Below are 21,075 nucleotides of genomic sequence, written 5' to 3' on the forward strand. Positions count from 1 at the left end.
CACTGGATGAAAAACAACAAAAACAGCGACGAGGAAAGTAAATGACTTTAAATTAATGGAAGTGACATATTTGAGATAAAACTCTTGGCTTCTGTTTACAGCTGGACAGACCTTATGGAGAGATTTGCACAAAGCTTTTCTAAGATTATACCATACTTCCTAAAGAAGGGTATTTCAGATAACCAAAAATAATATAGATTTGTATTAAATTTGTCAAATTGTTGCTGCCAAAAGAAACAGCTTATTATTCGGATGTGGGTATGGGAGATGGAGTCAAAACTTTTCATCTTGAAATTTTTCAAAAAGGAATGACTTAATGKTTTTTTTAGAGGCAATGGTTTAATTTTTTCTTGCGCTAAAAATGACTTTGAAAAAAGCTCATAAGGAAAAAGAAGACAACCTCAACAAATGTAGTTTGACAGAAAATATAATTTCTTTCTCAAGTTTCCTTCTCAAAGAGATAACAAACTTGAACTAGTTTGGATTCATTTATTTCCTTCCCACTGTTTCCATTTTTTTGTCAGTTCAGCAAGTTTTACTGTAGGTGATTTATTGCGAATTGCCCTTTTGCTCAGGATCCAGAGCAATAATACAGTACTGCTCTCCTCTTGCTTGAGTGGTACTATTATTTGAATTACGGTGGTACCTAAGCACATCATCATGTTTACATCACGATAGTCGTGGGATTTGACAATGCTATTCCTTTGTCCTGATTTTGATGCTAGGTCACTATCAACACAAAGTCAGCTTAATGGGGAGTGATGTGCGCCTGCACATGTGCATGCATGTCTTTAACACAGTGAGCAACAGTGTTTGATTCTGTTGATCTTGAGTAAACTCTCCACTGCCTTTCATGGTGGCTCTGTGCATGGAAGAAGGGGAGCCAGGAGACAGCTGAACGTAATAAGGTGCACAACAGAAGAGATGCAGTGTGAAAGACTTGAACTAGAAGACATAAAAGGACAGGAATGCATTAACCAGCTAAGTTGGTTTATTGTTTTGTTTTGTTTAGCTTTTGCAGCCAGAGTGGAAACAGAAAATGGGTTTCAACAACCACACAAATGACAGTTCAGTCATGCAGAATTTACTCCGGACGTTAGTGGAAGAAAAGAAGACCCTTCGGTTCAATAATTTCAGCAACCCAGCCTTGGAGTTGCAAGAGGAGATAATGGCTTCTTTTTATATCCTCATCATCGTCGGGTTTTTTGGCTTTCTTCTGTTTGTCATGATGCTCAGCAACATTGTTTCCAGTAAGCCTGAAAACTACATTGACTATCTCTACTCTGGGAAGCTTAACCTGCCCAGAGCCAAAGTGGAGCTTCCAGGAGAGGACAGCAAAGACACATTTGTTATTATCAACAACACTGCCCTAATKGAGCTGCAAAAGCAAGACAACAATAACAACATTGTGTCTGAGACAGCAAGCACAGATGCAGCTCTGAGGAATGTATGAAAATAGGGATTTTTACTATTTTATTGTGCATAAGGAACTAAAGCAGGGATATTTTTCCTTCACGAAAGCAAGAAACTAGGAGCTGTGCCAGGACAGATGCAGACTGGTCTTGTGTAAGCTTCCCACACACAGCTGTGAAGGTACCTGAAGAGAAACCTTTGTTATTTCAGCCCCAGGCTTTTGGAGAAGAGGCTGGAAATCAAGTCCTTACTAGCCTAGTTCTTCATGGCTGTTTTTATAATGTGTTTTTATAACTTGCCTCTCGGGAGAATGGAAGGCCTTCCTCTTCATGCTGCTGCTTCAGCAGGGCTAGTATGTTTCCAGTTGGGTTGCTGTTGGTGTGCCCATTTGCTGTTATTATTTATTTATTTATTTGGAGGTTTGGTGTTGCCAGCAAGTTCTCTGGTGTGCGCTCTGCAACAGCCTTCATGGCATCTCTGCCCTCCCCATCCTGCTGGAGCACCCAGAGGTGGAGGCAAGCTGAACCCCATGTCCTGTCCTTCTGGAAGAGAGATTATTTCAAGGGTCTGCAGGCACATGTGAGACTTGAACTTGTTTGCTCGCTTGGCAGGCTTGGTCTGGAGCAAGTTTTTTGACTGTGGTCACTCATTTCTCAGCAAGTCTCTTCCTACACATCAGACTTTCACCAAAGCCCAGGACAACAAGGAGACCCAGGACATCTTGATATCTCTCCAGGGTCCCTCCCAGGGTTCGCCTGATGACTACTGGAGCTGACAAGCCACGAGTGATGTCCTCAGGGCTGCGCCACCGTTGCACCAATAATCCCTGACAAATTCCTTCAGTGTTTAATGCTAACCCCATCAACATAAAATCCCACAAGCCCTCAGCATTTCCTGCTTCCTTGGGTGGTAGAAAATAAGCACAGGGGTTCCATGGTAGCTTGAGGGTGCCATCTGCCATGACACAAGCCACGAAGCTCAGCAAACATAAGAAGGAGCGGCTTGCCCACCAAGCAGCTCAGTGGTGTTCAACCCATGTCCTGCAGAGCCTGGGGGCACARGGGTTTGGGACAGGTAGCCACAGTGGGCCAAACCTATTGTCAGAAGGTTTAGACTTGCTATACTGGGTCCACATATTCACTGGAAAAATTTCTGGAGTCTGCAAATCAAAATTACTGAAAACTACTGGTGTAAATACTGTAAGAATTTGAAGGTATTTAATTGTGGAAGAAAAAATTCTATAAAACCCTGTAAAATAGTATGCCTCTGGGTGGATGTTGCTGGTTCAACTCAACCTCTTTTTTTGTCTGCTGTTTTTTGTTACTGATGGGAGAAAAATTCTCACCAGTTTTGTGCCCTAAAAAACATTGCCCCCACCACCTTTTTCCTCTCTAACTTTTCTTAAATTGGCTTTTTCTAAATCTGTTGCTTCATGTTTTGATCTTGTGACTTGTTTCGTTGTTGTTTTTTTTTTAATATATCCCTTGCTGCCATGATATAGAGTTATTATTATGGGATTTTGCCACTGTTTAGTGCAAGCCAATTGCCTGCAAATGATTTACCTCATGTGGACCATATCCTCAAAGGGAATTTCCAAAGACTGATTTTGTAATTCAGGTTCCAAGGCTGATACTTTCAGCGGATAGCCAAGATGAAATCCACAGTGTTATCTTAGCTTTCCATATTTCTTGCTCAAATTCCAAAGATTCAGCTTTCCAACACAGACATCTCCTTTTTTGGACAGGTGCATACTCCCCAGGGACTGTCTCAAGCAGAGAGTTATTAGGCAGTTCAGTTAGTTTTGGAACCCATTGTCTTTGGCTTCATTATCATGTCTGGTCTAATAACTGCCAGATTTGAGCCAGAATCTGCTATTTATGCTCACTATTTATGCAAGTGACTGCACTCAGTAGCCACACTCCAATTACTGCAGCTCAGCTATTCAGATCTAAAACTGAGAGGTGTTTTGGAGGTATGAAAAACATGTGCAGTTCCAAATCCATCCCTTCTTCTTGGTGTGGGTGTTTCCCAAAAGAAGGCAAGTATCCCAGTCCATTTTGAAGAGAGATCAATTTCTGCCCAGTGCCAGCATTTAAAAGAGAATTATCGTGACTTTTTGCAATAGTGACAATTTCTCCTGCTTTGCAGACTAAGTTTATCTATTTTTCCAGTCATGCAGCAGTGTCAGGAAGTAGAGTCAAATCTTCTTCCATTGTGAACATTAGATACAGGCTTCAGCCATCCATCATTCCCACGAGGTTCTGGGCAGTGAAATTTCAACTCCTGCAGGAGTGGCTGCTCCTTTTACTGATGGGCTGATGTGAGGAAGGCCCCAGGGTAGATGGTGAACTCCAAAGTCACGAGAAGCGTTATTTGTCTCCTTCCAAACTGAGCTTCTAAAAACTAATACACTGTTAATTCATCACAGAAGTCTTTATTGGTGTGCCGTTTGGTGTTCCCATGGGGAAAGCACATTCCCATTCATACCTTTCTTGGTAATCGGCTCTTGCAGGCAGTCTGGAGGGGTGAGGGTGAGGTGACCCCCTCCCTGTCTGTGCTGTCTATGCAGTGGGGGCTCTACACCAAGAGCTTGAATCAGACCTCAGTTGCTCAGGTAATGGACCCAACACGTCTTTCCTGTTCCCRGACCTAGGCACACCCATCAGCTTATCCCAGTCCCATTACAGAGKGAGATCACCAGCATGATCGTGCCGCTCGGGTGCCTGCAGAGGAAACCCCCATGAGTGGGGTGGGAGCAGGTGCCCTGAGAGATTTCTTCCATCTGGATGGATGCAGGATGAGGACCTTGAAGTGTGATCTGAGCATCATTTTGCTCTCTGTGCTGAGAGCAAACGAGCTTCTGCAGCACTCTTAAAACAGGCCATCCACTTCAGCTGCTGGGATTCCCCCCTCTCCACTCCCCTCCGTTAATCTTCCCAACTGTTTATTTGGGTTTTGGTGTTAAACTGGAACAAAAGATTTGGAATGTTCTCCTGTAGGTATTGCTGAGCTGGGGCAGTGTGTTCCCTCCTCTCCTGTGGTCCTTGAGAGTTTACAAGTGCTATCAGCAATGTCCAGTCCTGCTGAGCTCCTCAGATACCTTGATTCTTCAACTATAGGATCAAATATCAGCGCAGTTTGAAACACTTCTGTTTCCCTCTCAGGGGAACTTTTTTCCCCCTACCTCAAGGAGATGCCTATGTATGCACATACATCTGTTGGACAATTCCAACTACATCTGATAAAGAACTGCAACTCCCAAAGATGTCCCCTTCCCACAGATTTCAGGCAATAGATGGTCAGGTAGAAAAGAAGTCATATTTGTGGTGCTCTCAAGGGGGAAGCTATTAGGCTCAACCTTTGTTAGACAGCAGAGAATCCCTAATGTTGGAAATCAAGTTTCATCAGTTTTTGCAAAGTGTCTCACAGATCTTTCTGGGAAACCTCCAGCAGTTCTACTAACCCAATTTTAAGATGTTCTGAGCTGTTATTTTAAGTCTTGTTTTAGTGTATTTTCTGAAATTTCCACTTTTGTCAGTGTTTCCACCCTTAGGCCATCTTTGATTTCAGCAAGTGCTTCTTTTATTGGTTCCATCATGGATCAAGAGCTAAGATTATATACTTTTGGAAATTTCCTTCTGTACCAGAATTGCTACTTTGGCCTGTGAGTTTAGGTAGTGTTCAGGACTTCACCAGACAGCTAGGAGGGAAGATGAATTATTTAAACTTGGTATAGGATTTGTTAGAACAAAGAATCCTAATTTTTCTCATTTCATGTAAAACTGAAAAAAAAAAAAACAAATTCCTTGTAGAATAGTACTCTGAAGTGTTGGCTTTGGGGAAAAAAATTAAACTTACAAAACATTTTGTTTAGATAAAATTTAAAAGTTTAATTTCAAAATTAGCAACTTACTTAATTTTAGCTTCTACACTTAATACAAAACAACAGCAGAAACCTCTACTGTTTGCCTAATATCATACCTACTGTTTATATGTATTTCATTGTTTCATATTTCACTGTGTTTTTATTGTGTATTTTAAAATAAAGGGTTTGTGATGATTTTTATCTTGCATATAGAGGAATGATGATTGGTATCCTAATAATATAATTACTATTGAAATGAGTAATTGGTATGTAACCGAATATTGGTATCCTAATTGCTTCATTAATAGGTTCATGAGTAATTGGTAAATTTGTCATTTAACTGAGTGGTACACTGGAATTTGGTACAACACAAAAAAGGTGCTTTAGGCAGGGGGGTTGCCAGTGCTTGGCCCCCACTTTACTAGGCAGGGATTGAGATGACGGGTGCCAGCCCACCTGCAAAATGTGGATCCTGTAAAAGATGGTGACAGTTTGGGCATCGTACTGAACTGTTCCACATGCTGCTGTGCCCATGCTGCCCATATCCACAGGCATGTGGTGCGGGGGCCAGTTGCCCCCAGCCAGTGCCCTGTGCCCAGAGGTGGGGTGTGATGGTTACACACAATGGGGGGTGGCGGAGGAAGGCAGGTGGTCCCGGCCTTGAAGCCCAAATYCCAAACTTCACAGGACTGCTGCATTGCCAGACCTTGCTCCACAGGCAGGACTCAGGCAGGGTCTCGCTGGTAGGGCAGTGGGGGTGAGATCAGGATGCTGCAGTACAAATGGCTCAGGAATAAGGTGGCTATCAGAAGAGTCTTTTCCTGAATCCTAAATGGACTTGTGAGGCCAGTGCTATGCCCATATACTACACTGTGTCATCATTTGGGGGAATGTCGGAAGTCTAAAAAAAGAAAAGGGGAAATGTCCCTGCCCCAAAGTGCTCACTGGCTATGTAGACAAGGGGTTGGAGGCAAAAGGAGAGGCAAAAAAGTGTACCCAAGTAACAGAGCTGGTCAAAGGTAGTACTGGAAATAAAATGCACATTTCTGTTTGTCTAATCCACTGCCTTGTATCTGCTACCCAAGTATTTTAAAGTGATATTAAGGTGCTGGGACTGTGAACAATTTTTTTAAAGATAGGTAACAGATGAGTTTGTCAGGTATATGAGCTGATCAAAGGAGAAATCAGTTCTCAAATAGTTATGAAAAGGGTGAGAAAACAGTTCATCTCTGATGTTTCATTACAAATCAGCTGCTAGTATTACCATTAATACTTTCTTAACCAGCTAGGCTCAACCCAGTTCATGGGGGCTGCAGGATGCAGGGCCAGCTGGAGACACAGGCATGGTGATGCCACCTGACACGCTGAGAACATCATAGTGTCCTTCTGCAACAGCACCGAAATATGGTGACACAGACCTTGCCCACAATTAAAGCCTCGTAAGCAGAAAGGCTAGTTTGTACCTCCTTCATCCATCTTGTTAAGTCTCTTCATTGGCACATGAAAGTGAAAATAAGCTCTATGCCTACAGCAGCAGGCTATCTATGTCACGTAGCATTTGACTTCAGGCTGCAAAAATACATAGGGCTGGACAGTTAGAGCAACAGTTTCAGGACTGTTCACTTCAGAGAGTCCAAACTGAGGAACATTAAACCTAATTTTCTTTAGCATCCTCAGTTGTACCTACATGCCAGGTCTAGCTCAGGTCAGGACTGTGCTTTTGAAATGAATCTGCTAGTTGTTACCACTGTGCTCTGATTTGCGTCGTGGAGCAGTCTCAGAACGCACAAATTGGATTTCTTCTGGATGAAACTGAACTGGAAGGTGTGCTCCAGGAGGACATCAGATGCACTCTAGCTGCTAGAGGGCATTCAGTGCACTGGCTCAGATTAGAGCTAGTGCAAAGTAAAGCCCCCTGAAATGTATGTAATACGGATGACAGGTCCCAGCACCCACTCCTTCACTCTACAGATCCACTCCTATCGGACCACACTGGTTACTAACACAGACATAGCCACACATACACAGTCCTGCCAGACTGCAGTACCTGTAGAGGAGGTACATTGTAAGAAAAAAGTATGCACTGAGAGTAGTCTGAGCTCTGTGCCTGCAAAAGGAGAAGTGCACACAACTTCTCAGTCAGTCAGAGTCTTAAATAAACATGGGGCCATCCCACCCGCTTGAGCAGGTAAAAGATATAAGCTCTACGGTCACGGCAGAGAGGATAATGCAGAGACTGGACATCCTTCTCCCTCTTGAGACCTGCCTGAAGAGGTAAAAAGCCACCTGATTGTAATCCAAGGCATTTTGGACCTCTGCCAACCCCCCACCACCACACACACACCCTCCACCCGTTTTGCACCAAATGCCTCTTTGACCACTTGTTGCTGGGTCAGGGAAGTTTAAAGTACAGTAAAACACAGTGTGGCCTGCTGCATTAACAAGGCCCCGAGGGGAAGGTCACCACTGGGCCCACATGAGGCTTCATGGCAGAAGGCAGTGGATACTCCATCAGCTGAACCCGGTGGTGCTGCCATGGTGGCCAGCAGCAGCGTTGCGACAATGTGCTAGGATCTCCCCCATCAAGGGCAGGAATGGCACGTGGCTCCACCTCAGCCTACCTGCCACGCACTGGTAGGGCCCCAGCCCTGTGGTGCAGAAGGACTGCAGCTCCTGCCGGTCGCACGCCCATGCTGCCCTGGCTGCAAGCGGGGACAGGCAGGAGCTATATGAAGCCAGCTGGGAAAACAGAGCAGCAGAGCAGAAAGGCTGCCAGATCTCTGCCCTGCAGCAAAAAGCCCCCACTGCTGCCATGCAGCGGGTGCCCACATGGGAGAGCTGCTGCCATGCACTGGTAGCAGCAAATCACTACTTCTTGCCAGCCAGTGAGCGCAGCRGGCGCAGGTCTCCAAGGGACAAGGCAGACAATGTGGGAGAGCCACTTTGAGCCTGGGATGGCTGGCAAGTAGGCAAGATGTGAACCCCTTACCTCACCCTTGTCCCTGGGGACCCTGCCCAGATATGATCACGCTTGCTCCCCTGCCCTATTTCCTACTGGTATCTATTCAAAATCAGAAGGCAACTAAAAAGCAAGAGTTAAAAAAAGGGACATGCGCTGTTTGCATGATCTCAAGGATGGCATGCTCCAATTAATTTGCAATTTGGTAAATCCTCTCTGGAGAGGTCAGAAGAAAGGGCACCTTCAATTTAGGTAACATGGTTTATGATCTACAGTTCCAATGGATGTCACAGATGGGTTGTTGTTGGGAGGTCCCTAAATCTGTATATAGACTTCTAAGTGTGTGTACTTTTCAAAACTAAGAAGCACCCAGTAACTCCCTCTAAGACTACTCCTGTCAGCTTATGCCCATGTGTGTATTTGTTAAGGACAAGGACCTAACACTAAAAGAGAAAGATATATAAGTAAGAAAAGCTAATAATAAAAAGGATCAATATTATTTTGTGGTGTGTTTTCATATGAATAGGTACTGCAGATTCAAATTTTTTTCTGTATGTACAAAGTCTGAATTTGGCATCATACTGTAAGTGGCTAACAGCTAAACCATGCAGGCTTCTTTCTAGGGTATACCCTTCTCCTATCAAATTTCCAGGCTTCTGTTCTCCATGTTACAGCGCTAACATGATGTGTAAGATCTTACCTGCCTCAGCAAGGAGAGCAACCAGACAGCTGTGTTAGGCCCTGTAGACCATGTTCCTGTTCAGACATATTTTGACTTCACAGAGTTTCCGACGGCTTTTCAGGGAAGGCAGTAAGAGGAGAAATGTTCAAGAGGGGATGACATGGACCATGGGGTATCTTCATTTCTGAGGTAGACAAGGACATGTGGTCCATCATCAGAGACTGACGTGTTTGTGTTGTTCAGCTCCACCTGGCAGTCTGGTAATGCTGCCAGCATTTACTCCCAGCCTCGTAGCTATAGCTGAGTGTGAGCAATTTAATAGCCCTGGTACTGACAAGTTTGTTCCCATGGTAAAATTCTGTATGTGCATCTGAAGGGAGGAGGAGGGACAGGTAAGAAACCAGACAGGTCAAAATAGTCTTCACCTTCTGCTGCTCCATGCCCTTCCCCAGCCTAACACCTGCTGCCCGCTGTGCATATGCACACATGCATGCATGCATGCATACACACACACACACACACACACACACACACTTCTCCCCCCCCAGCTATTTGCACACCGTCTCCCACCCCAGCTGCAGCCCCTACTTTGCCATATGCTCCTATGGTCTCCTGCTTGGTTTTGCCTTGGCAGCAGGGCGATGCTTGTTTAGCCTTCAGCTCTGACTCTGGTTTTGGCCCATGAGTTCAGATAATACCACAGGGGCACTTTTCTCTCTACCCCACGATCTCATCCTGTTCTCCAAAGACATTGCTCACTCTTGGGGGAGAGTGAGGGTATTGGTGTCAGACTTGATGCTGGTCCCTCAAGGATTCATCTGCGGGGCCAGCACAAAAAGAAGACAGTGCACAAAGTGGGACTCTAGAGGGACTCTAAGTAACAAATTACTTCTAAAAATACCTCACGCTCACCCTGAAGTGATGTCTGAGGTGTCACTTATTTTTCTCCACTCCAGAGGCCTGGAGCTGCACCTYGGCCCATCCTCTGGAGGCTGAACACGGTGCACCTCGCACAGCAGCTGCTCCATCGAACACCAGGCACCAGGCATACCTCAGAGCACAGCACGCATGGCCTGACAGCACCTCACACACTGGCAGGATTAGGCCTGCATTGCACAGAGGCTCTTGCGGAGGTCTAGCAGTCTGCCTTCTTCCCCCATAACCAGAAAACCTGGGTTCAGGTCCACCCTTCACCTGAAGGGTTTCAAGTGCACATCTTCCACAAGGCCATAGGCTAGCCAGGGAGGAGAGGGGACAGTTTCTTCCTCTGGTCTTAAAACTATCCCATGGAAAAGAGCAGGATTCAGTGTGCACTAAGCACAAGCAAGAGCACAACCATAAATGTAATGCTTGGCACACCAGGCTCCATTTCCACCTTAAGCCTCCCCCACTCCTAGGTCTTACCCAGCAGGGTGTTATAGAGGGGCTGACATTTTTAAACATGCTTCAGAAGCGAAAAAAGAGTTCTGCTTATTTCTTCGGGGGGGGGGGGGGGAGAAAAAACAGCTACAGACATGTCCTTGCAGTAGATGCAGCTGGGTACAGCCGGGCTGTGGACCCCAAGAGGACAGAGACACTTCCTTCAGCAGGCGCCACAAGCCCAAGGAGAGTGACACTTCAAATTCCCCAGCCATGGWTATTTCTTATAGCCTGGCTTGGGCAGTGGTGTGCTCTCTGTGCTGATCCTGAGCAGCTCCTTGCTCCGCCTCCCAATCCCTCTGGACCCCTTTCAGAGGCACGTGGCTTGCCCACATGCATGTGCAGGGCCTGAGAAGCTCACCCAGCACTCCAAGAGGGGAATCATGATATTTAAGATGAGCCACATCCTGATGTGAGAAGCCCTGAGCTGCAAAATTACAGTCTACTCAGCCTGATGGGGCTATTGTTTTCCGAGACACCCGCGTTTTGATCAGCCATCTGGAACCCATGGCGCTCATTGGTTGTGACACGGCTGGCGGGTAGCAGGGCTTGTTATGAGCTCATCGATTTCCGTATCCTTCTCCTCAGAACCTCATGGCCTTCTCGGGACACCAACATGCAGCGCTTTGCAAATCCGCTTCTCAGGCAGGTCATCCACAGAGGCTACTTTGATGCTGCTTCACAGACGCTGTGCCTGCAATATTTAAGAGCTCTGCGGACGCTGCAGCTTAAGAGCTTCAACACCGTTTTTTTTTAGGAGAAACAGATATTCCAGAAAGCCTTGTAACAGGAGATAAAACAGCTGAGGAAGATAGCCTGAGCTGGCCAATATGGACACTTGCTCATGCTGGCAGCAGCCAAGGGTGGGTGCCTTGGAGGTACAGACTGCTGTTAAGAGATAAACTGTCCATCAGTTGGCAGGAGGCCATCTTTCAGGAGTTACGTGATTCTCTGACTCTGTCCTATGGGAAATGTGTAATTGTGACAAGGGACAAAAGGAAGCCAATGCGTGTGGGGACAAAAGAATTCAAGTATCAGGAGACGGGAACTCAGCCTCCAGTCCCACCAGTCATCTACATGTCCAGCATTAAGTGTTGCCCTGAAATTGCTAGAGCCAATGGCCATGAGCTTCTTGCTCTGACTTCATCCTACAGCTATCTCTATCCTATGGATGTTGCCTGGTCTTCTTTGAAATGGTTTATTATAAACAACAGGCAGGGCTTTGCCCTGAGGTCTATTGAGAGGACCTATTCCTATAGGTGTATCCTCTTCAGTGACTTAATTATGAAAGGAATAGAGAAGATGACTCCAAGCAAATGGAAGGTAGCGATTAACAAAGTGAAGAGATGGGAGAACTACTGCCTGGACACATTTTCTTAAATGGGTCTTCCTGCAGACAATCCTCAAAGGTGCCTTGACTGATTTTTAATCACTCAGCCTGTTCCAGCCTTGCCAAGCCCTTTCCTTCAAAGGATGCGAACCTAAAACACACCCATCAATAGTTCTAATAAAAGAGGACATTTTAAATATGAATGTTAAGTTTTAGATGCATTGCAGGACTAGGTTGGTATGTGTTACACTTGCACTGGGAAGGGACAGTTAATTTGCTTTATTACAACAATGGGTTCAGAACATGCCCAGGATTGAGTTAGTCTGACTTCTGGATAAATTCCCCTATTGTGGAAATCATGAGACCTAGCCACAGACAAAAATACCCTGAATTTTGAGGAAAATTGGACTGCAAACTGAATTCTGCAGGTCAGTCCTGTCTTTGATCCGAATGGATGGAATTTCCCGATAAGATAGGTATTAACATCTGATAACAGCTCAATAGTCCATTTTGCCTAGTACCTTGCTTCTAACAATGGTCAGCAATAAATGTTACAATGAAAGGTAGAAGAAATTATGTTAAAAAGAAAGTTCCTTTCTAAGGGCTATCAATCAGTAGTTGGTTCAGGCTCTAAAGCATGAAGAGTTCAGTCTCTTAGGACAAAATATGGCATCGATCGCTGGAGATTTTCTTTATCCATGACATTGATGCACTCTTGTTTGGGTCCTACTGGGCACTGAGATGTAATGATTTCTCATGGAACTGAGTTCAAAAGATTATTTATGAGTGATGCAAAGCAGTATTTCTTAACATCAGTTTTAAATGAATTACTTTTCAAGTTCATTGTACATTCTGTTGTTTTTATAAAGTTTTTCTCTATGTGGCTCAATACTTTGTATGTGTTTATTGTGTACTTCTATTACAGAGAATCAAAACCATAAAAATATAAAAGAAATAAGTTATGAGATGATTCACAGGCTTACTAAAACATCTCAATACACTGAGAAAAGCCTGTGCTGTTTTTCTAGTATGCGTGGAAACCATCTAAAAGAGCACTGTGATTTGGTGTGGCAAAGATGTATCTAATAAGGGAGTCTCCTTTACCTTCAGAAGAATTGGTGCATGTAATTCTCTAGAGCTGAGACGTGAATATACAGAGACAAATAACCATCTCTTCTCAGCTTTGTATGCATCAGCCAAAAATGTCTGCTCATTTTTTACAAAGACAGAAGCAGCAGGGAACGGAAAATTAAGTGCTTCAATTGCAGGGCAGAAAGAGTGGGGGGAAAAAAGGGAGAGGGGTTGGAGAGGGGCAGGAATGCTTTTATTGTCCTGGTGTCATGGCCCTGAATACAATTTCACACTGTTTTGAAGCAGCAATTGCTTCACTAAATGTCAATGAAGTGGTGTGAAACCATCCTGAGAAGAGAAATAGGTCCAGTGCCTCTTTATCACAAGGGTAGACGATAATTGCACAGTAGCTTGGTTTTCTGAAGAAACAAATGATTCACAGCCCACTTTCACAATGAGTCTGTCTGTCTTCACCCAATGACACTGCACTATACTGTTGGCATAAAGCTATAGAGAACCAGCAGTGAACTAATTGCAACCCTAGTCACACCAGCACAAAGCTAGTGGCGTCATTGCTCCAGTCTGGATTTACATAAAGAAGAGTGAGGCCAGAACCCGAACTGAACAGAGTCTCAGACTGCTTCCTCATCACAGCTCAGCCTTACCAGTCTCTTCTACCACTTGCTTGCACAATTGTGAGTTTAGCGCCAAATTGCAACACTTTCATTCATTGCTAGGGTGTGCCTTACGCCATCAGTAATTCTCAGTGAAGTCAGTGGTACTATATACAGAATCACCTGCTTTCCAATCATTTTTAGCAATAAGAAATCATAAGGAAGTAGTTTATCGCACAGGARTTTAACAGTCTTTCCTATTTTGTATTCTTTGCTAGAATGAGGGTGAAGTCTTCATGGAAAGAAGAATGAGGAAAGAGGAGGTGTTTGGTGCCATATCTCCCAGAGAGCAAGGGGAAAACATCCTTTTCCTGCAAAGGACTCTTGGTTTGRGAAGGTCTCTCTAAGCACCTTGACTCTTTCCAGCCTTCTGCTTGAAGGTTGAGGGCTGGTGAACCTTTTCTACCCAGTCCTATGTATATGGAAACCTGTGGGCAGAAAAAGAAGCRAGTCTGAAATAAAACGAACTTCAGTATTTTTTACAAACTCCTCCAAGATGAGTCCCCTACTTCCTTCCTCCATCCCCCTTTGCTGCTGCATAAGGGTAATTACAAATCATGTTTTCTACAAAACTTTGCAATCCTTTGTACTGAAGAAAAATATTGTGGCTCATACAGTTCTGACTCAACTGGTAATTTAGGATGACAAGCAATTCCTTTAACATGTGACTAAACATTCTAATAGGAGGATGTTACCAGATCACATGTGCCTAATTCAAGAGCATCTGAAATAGCATGCATGAGTCTAATATCTTCTTGGTAGGATGTTAAATAGCTATTATTTTATTAGGTTTGCTAGCAACAGCTCTTGTAGTGAGGTCCACTATACCTGACCATGGCAGGATGTCAAAGCAAGTAATCTTTGTTCCTGCTCCCAGCTCTCTGTGTGACTGAGATGCATCACTAGAATAAAATAATCAAAATAGCTTTGCATAAAGAGGAGAGGCAGATGCAAATGTGTATGTTGATGAAACAAGCTTTAACAGATGTTCCTCTGCTCTAAGCTAGCTGGAATGCAAATCACCTGAATTTACATGACATATCATTGACTAATTACTTCTAAAACCATTTCCAAGCCTTGTCTTCATGAAAGAAGACATTCATTTTCCTCCAGTTCATGAAGCAGGGCTGTAATGATTGGTTCAATGCAGTTCCTTCCCTATTTTCAGGTTCTCTGTTTTAACATTGTGCTGCAACCCAGGGTGAAGACAGGGCAAATGCACTTGGGCCAAGAGCCTAGAGAAGCCTGAGTTGGGGATATAAGATGGTGAGACACAAGGAGTGAGCTCCAGTGACTGAGTAGGCAGAGCAGGGCCCACTCCGTGTTGTGCACAAGAACAGAGAAGGATGACCAGGTAATGGAAGGACAACCAACAGCTTTCAAAGCCCAGCCTATGTCTCCATGAACTTGTTCCTTGAAATTTTGTGCTGCAGTGATCACGTGAAGGAGGTATGGGGAGAAAGGCACAGAGGAAAGAAGGAGGGATAACGGGACAATATTCTACATAAGAAATGCAGAAGAAAACTGTTCTAGAAAACAAATACACATAAGGGCCAGGCTCATTTGTGTGACTGAAACTCCACCTAACTCTCAGTGTCTAACTTTTCTTGTTGGTTAGCTCTAAACTTTCTCAAACCAATGAGAAACATTAAGCCAGGAACTTAGTCTGAATTTAGGCCAGAGGAACATGACTCATAGCATATCAAAAAAAAAAAATAGGACTGGAAAAGTGTCACACCAATAGAAGATGAGGCATTAGAGAGCAAAAACAACCAATATGAAGAAGAAAGTAAAAAAAAAAAAGCTAATAAAAAAAGGATAGTCACCCATAGTATGCTTCTAGTAATTGATACAGAGCAGCTGTATACATTCTTTGTTCTGTAAAACTGACTGATCAGAGTCTGTGGAGCAACAGTCCTTTCAATTCATGGCACTCTGGTGAGGTACACCCTTTGATGCCATTACTTTGATGCCAGATGTGGACTGTGGGACAATTGGGCCTGGGGAAGGTTGACACAAGAGGTGTATGTTGGCTCAGTCTACTGACTTCTCCCATGACAGAGCTGGAAGTGGGGGATAGGAGGGTTTGTCCAAATGTTTCTCTTTGGTCAGAGTGTGTTGAGAGCTGCTAGGTTGGCGGAAAAAACAGCCAGTTGTCCCTGCTGAGTAGGAGAGTTGGGATCAGGGAGGGCTGTGAAGGGCTCTGCCCCAGACAGAGCATTTGCAGTGTCTTTACTGAGAAAAGCAAGAAAAAACAGCTGAAATAGCTGATCCCCAAGAAGAGAAATGAGGAAAGAAATGCTAGAAATAGTTGTCTGTATCTGAGGCTGTTAGAGCTGATGACCTGAGCCCTAAACAATATTTAGCTGCCTGACTTGCAGCAAAATGCCCTAGAGCAGCATGGGGTTGTGGCACAGCTGGTAGAGCGCCTGTGTGCAACAACAGATGAGAGATACCAGCTGCCCCAGGAAGCACTCAGGTTTTCCTAACTGGCAATCCCATCTTGAAGTCAGCATTGTACAGCTTCAGCAGTGTGCTAGACTCTGCCACAGCCCTGGAGTGCAGAAATGAGGAGCTTCGCAGAGCAGGCCCTGAAACAAGTCTTGCTCTCAGACAGGAGCAGGACTGCAGCTGTCCCTGCCCCGGGCACTGCTTGGGTGAGTGCTGGCTTCCTCCAGCACCAAAGGTGCTGTTGCATTGCAGGTGAAAGTCTCACGGCCTTCAGACTAAAAGGTATTTCATGCCTCTGTAAAGGTTCATTTGGGCTAAAGCGTAAAATGGTTAACAAGAAAGCATTCCTGCTGAGCTCTTCTTCACTTYCCTTCACTTTAAGGACTAGAGATACTCGGCAACCACTGAGCTCCTTCCAGCTGGAAGAGCCCTATTTAAGCAGACACTTAAGTCCTCTCAGAAGCAGGGCAATGTTTACTGTTTTCCTTACAATTTCAACAGCTACTTTCTTTATTACTATGCAAGGATTTCTGCTTTTCTTTAAAAACATATGGCCTTCATGTCAGTAGAAGAAAGCCTAAAGATGCAAACACTAAATGTTTAAAAGCCAATAATCCTTTTATTTTTTCAGTCTTCAACACTTGGCGTTGGTGACAATGACAACATCTGATAGTGAAAGACCTGGGTGAATGAGGTATTGTGTAAGGTTAAGTTCCCCATCTTTACAACATGAGTATTTTTTTTTTTTCAAAGAGAATAATTTTATGGAAGGGAGAAGAAGAGAAGTTGTAGGTCTGTAGTCACCAGAACAGTGTGACCTGGCTCGCTTTCTGGGATGAGAACATCTATAAAAGAACCCCATGTAGATTCCCTGCCGTCTAAAAAGCTCCAAACTCATACATACTGCACATGTCAAGGCTCTCTCTTCTTGCTGTCTCCTCCCACTTGCAGAAACTCAGTTGAACTGAATTCTTTATTCCTCTTTTAAGCTTGCCTGGACTGATTGCATGAAACTTCTTTCTGTAAGAAACCAGGCTTCAAGGTCCCCAACTGGTTTCTGAAAGAGAAACTGAAACAAACCTGAGCTGCTGTCTCCCCCCAGTGTCAGCATATTTTCTTGTTCAAGCCTACAGCTTCAGCACAGAGGACACTTGGGGTTGAGGGAACCTGCTGTAACCCACACAGTGAAAGGGAACATGGGCATGTTCTCCTTCCCAATTGCCTTTCATAGCATAGATCAGACCTGTACCCTGATATATCAGAGAAGAGAAACTGGTGCAGATTTCAGAACAGATATAATCTCTTTATTTTGAAAGCTCTAGGATACCAGCCTGCTGCGACACCCAGTAAAAGCTCTGTGGGTGGTTTATGCTGTAGCACTGCTCTAAAGTTAAGGAAAAAAGCAGCCAACTTGGACCAAATTTGGAGTCATAAACATACAAAGRGGTTTCCTCATCTGGCTGTAGAGGGAAAGAGAGGGTGATGGAGAGGAGACTGACTAGGAGACTGCCTCCTCATAGCTATTTTCTCTCCGTGTTCAAGCCACCAAAAAAAAAAGAGGCTTCTTGTGTTAATTCCCTTCTTTCACACATTTGGCAATTAGGGTCCCCAGATTTTAATGCCGGTCTTGATTGTTTTGGGTGCTAAGTGATACTAAACTGCATTGACACTAAATTACTTCCTTTAAAAGGAGACTGTGTACCTCTGATTCTGCGTACAGAGCAGCTCTATTGAAGGGGAGAATACCTCTGCTTTCAGTTTAGAAAATAAAAAAAGCACATTCTTACTATTGGTCTAGAAATTTTACTCTTGGATGGGAGTCTGAAAAATCTAGATTGGGACTAGTATGCAAAGACAACGCTGGACTGCATGGAGCCAACATGTTGCTTGCTTTTGAAACTAATGGACGCTACACAGGCCTGACAATGTCTTTTTAAGGTTTGGGCCATGTGGCTTAGGTAAGCRTCTTGGTGTGTTTCCCTCAATGGCTGCTTAATGGAGGTGGTTAGCAGAGTCTAACTGAACACAGCAGAGCCATTTAATTAAATTACCATTCAATTCCATGTTTGCATACACAGATGACTGCTGAGACAGCAGAGGGAAACTGCTTTTTTATGATGGCACTAGTTTTCTAGCCAGACAATCCTGAGACTGCCACAGCAAGAATGTTGCTCTATCCTAGGAATGTGGTTTCTGCAGTACTTATATTTTATGCTCACCAAGGTGACCATGTGAACAGTGAAATTATAAAAATCACTGGAGTTCATGGTAAGCAATTCTGACACACCAAGAGCTCTCTGGACATTAGCTGTATCAGCTGCACACAAATTTAGTTAGCTAATGTTTGTGAGATGGACACTGCAAGAGTGTGCACTTGCCTGACTGCACCAGGTACCTGAGCCTGCAGCCGCAAGGAGAGGGCAGGAGCGAGCTGCCYTGGGGGCCTCTTGCATCCCACCCAGCTCCCAGCCTGCTCCCAGGGCCCTCTGCCTCCTCTCTTCCCTCCCCTCCGCTCTCCCCTGTGGGACTTCAGCTTTACCTTAACTTCCAGAAGCTACAAGGATCTGAGAAGTGCTTTACAATGGAAACATGAAGGTGGCTTTAACGGTTGGCACTGGTACACATGCCTAAGTCTTTATTTCTGTGCTAAAAATCTTCTCTGTTGATTAGCCTACAGTGACCTCACTATCTTATGCTGCAGGATTTGGTGGAACATGCAGAAATGACTAGTTTACTATTAGTAAAAAAATGTCTCTACTTCATAGGCTGAGTAAATAGAACCATACATAGCTTTCAGAAATTGTGCATAGCAAAACAACACAAGAAAGTTTCTAGTGTTAAACTTCCTCAAAAGCTTTCATACTGACACTGTGATTTGCGTTACTCTAAGGAAGTCCTAAGTGCTGAAAGTGCTTTGAGAAAGACCTGCCCTGAACAGCTCATGCCTTGGATTTTGCCTAGATTCACTAAAGGGCCCATGAGTCTCAGATTTACATCCCTGTAGGAAGTAGTTCCTCTAAAGGAGTGGCTCAGAGACCTCCTGATTTCTTTATGTCTGTCCATAAACCTTATATACACCCATGATGGATTCAGAGGTTTTTACCTCTTTAAAATCAGCCATCTCACTGCAGCCAATCTTTAAAAACTGCCTCCCTTGCAGCTCTAAGTGTAGTATTTGTAGTAAGCAGCAACCAAGGCCATTACTTTTTTTTTTTTTTACAAAGGAATTTTTATTGCATAAATAGAGGCTTAGATATTTTGCTGTATGTATAAAAAGTTGAGATACAGTTTAAGTGAATGTTACTCTTGAGGGCTTCATTCCTTTGACATATCCTTCATCTACAGGAAGGCTTCGTTCTCCCAGGAAAGGAATCCAAGCAAGCTGCCAAGAGTCAGGAAACCTGCAGGGTGGGGAAACAGCAGTGAGAACAGCAGGCATGCTATGCTGGCAGCACATGGGCTAAATCTGCCTGCCCACGTGGCACGCTGCAGTCGGAGCTAATCACGGCTCGGCAGTGCTGACACCAGAGAAGATTTTCAGGGTAGGAGAATCCACCCCTTCTCGCAGTCCCAGGATAGACACGGCTGACAGTCCTAGAGATGGCAGAATTTAGGGCCTCTGGTGGCGATACTGGATGACCAAGGGAATTTTTAGTGTATTTTCTGGGAAATCAGAGATCCTTTAATGTCACTAATTCAACAAGGCCAATGTCACATGCCAGACCCAAAAGGACAAGCCGCTTACTCTGGTACAGCAATCCTTTGGGCTAAGGACACTACCAGGCAGAACACCCTGGGACCTGCCACTGCACACACAGCACAGTACCGTTTTCTTGTTAAAAGTAGCAGGCCTGCTCACCTGCAGGGCAACTTGTCCTTGTGCCCAATCTCTCATTTGTTTAGCACTAAAACTCCATATAACTTACCCCTATCTGACATATTCAGCATAAACTAAGTGTCAACACAGGCTTTTCCAATGGCTAGCTAAATGGATTTAAAATAAGAGCTTAAGATGGCACAGGTCAGCCCAGAGACATGTCCTTGATATGACATAAACAGGAGACTGAAAAACACCTTCGTTTCTGTTGTTTTTTCTATGGGAATGAACCACTCCATTGCCATGGTTATTTCCAGGGTCCCATTTCTAGTCACAGTTTCCAAATCCCTCCTGCATGAAATAACACAGTAATAGATCTGAAATCAAAACTAGTAAAATTTCTAAAAACTGAAACTATCTTCATATGTAAGGTGATGAACTCAAAAGTGGAAAGTAAGATTTCCAGTTTAAAAAAGAGTAACATTACTTTAAACCCCCACTGAGCTTACAAAAGGCAGGCAGGAACAGAATTCCCATGTTTCTGCAGAGCAGAGTGAGGTGAAATGAAATAATACAAAAATCACATGGTAAACAATGCAGGGAATATAATCTTAATGCTAGAAAACACTGATTTTGCTAACAGACTTGATCCAATGAGGTGATGATTGCTTAAGCTTACTCTGAAGATAGTGGGAAGGAATTTGGCACACCGGGAATTTAAATCCAAACCTTTTTGAACTTTTGCAATGCTCATTTTGCTCTTTTCTGGAGAAAGATTTCCACTTTTCTCACTGAAGTATACATACCGTATGTTATACAGCATAACCTGCAACATTTGTATTATTTTGGGAAGCTCCATGGCATGAGATTTGGCCCTGCCAGCTAAACTACCTACAACTTGTCATGTATTTAACTAGCATGGAATGGCTGATCCTTTTCCATTTTAATTATGGTATTTAAGGCCAGGGAGTCCTGTTTGTTATGTCATCCTGTCTGACATGACTTTCATGGACTTTTTTGCCCAATTTAACAATCTCTTCAATGTATTAGGACATCCTATGCAACCAGCTGGGCATAAAAATTCAGGGAGATAAATAGAAGAAAAGGAATACCATGCTAAGATCTCTGAAATCATGAATCATGGTTACCAAGCTTTTCTGGTGGTAACTGTCGATGAGGCCTTCTACAGTCAGCTGGAAGTAACCTCACGATCCCAGGCCCTGGTTCTCATGGGGGACTTCAACCACCCTGATATCTGCTGGARAGACARCMCAGCTAGGCACAAACAGTCCCGGAGGTTCCTGCAGAGCATTGGTGACAACTTCTTGACACAGGTGGTGGAGGAGCCAACAAGGAGAGGTGTGCTGCTGGACCTCGTACTAACAAACAAAGAA

The 21,075-nt window shown here is 44.1% G+C and overlaps 2 protein-coding genes across 4 annotated transcripts in view; one reads left to right on the top strand and one right to left on the bottom strand.

The window, feature by feature from the left end:
- The first annotated feature begins 10,954 nt into the window (after positions 1-10,954).
- FAM243A (family with sequence similarity 243 member A) lies at positions 10,955-11,718 on the top strand. Its single transcript, XM_026077577.1, is given in 2 exon segments — positions 10,955-11,092; positions 11,095-11,718. Coding segments are annotated over 2 exon segments (762 nt in total).
- A 7,359-nt stretch (positions 11,719-19,077) lies between these two features.
- The window catches only part of SMIM11A (small integral membrane protein 11A), a 12,770-nt gene continuing 10,772 nt past the window's right edge, over positions 19,078-21,075 (bottom strand). For all 3 annotated transcript variants that reach the window (XM_026077666.1, XM_026077667.1, XM_026077668.1), the window contains exon 5: positions 19,078-19,265. The gene's annotated coding sequence lies outside the window, so the exon portion shown is untranslated. The remainder of the gene's footprint in view (positions 19,266-21,075) is intronic.

Source organism: Apteryx rowi, unplaced genomic scaffold, assembly GCF_003343035.1.
Source record: "Apteryx rowi isolate R43461 unplaced genomic scaffold, aptRow1 scaffold_46, whole genome shotgun sequence".
In the NCBI taxonomy this organism is placed as follows: Eukaryota; Metazoa; Chordata; class Aves; order Apterygiformes; family Apterygidae; genus Apteryx; species Apteryx rowi.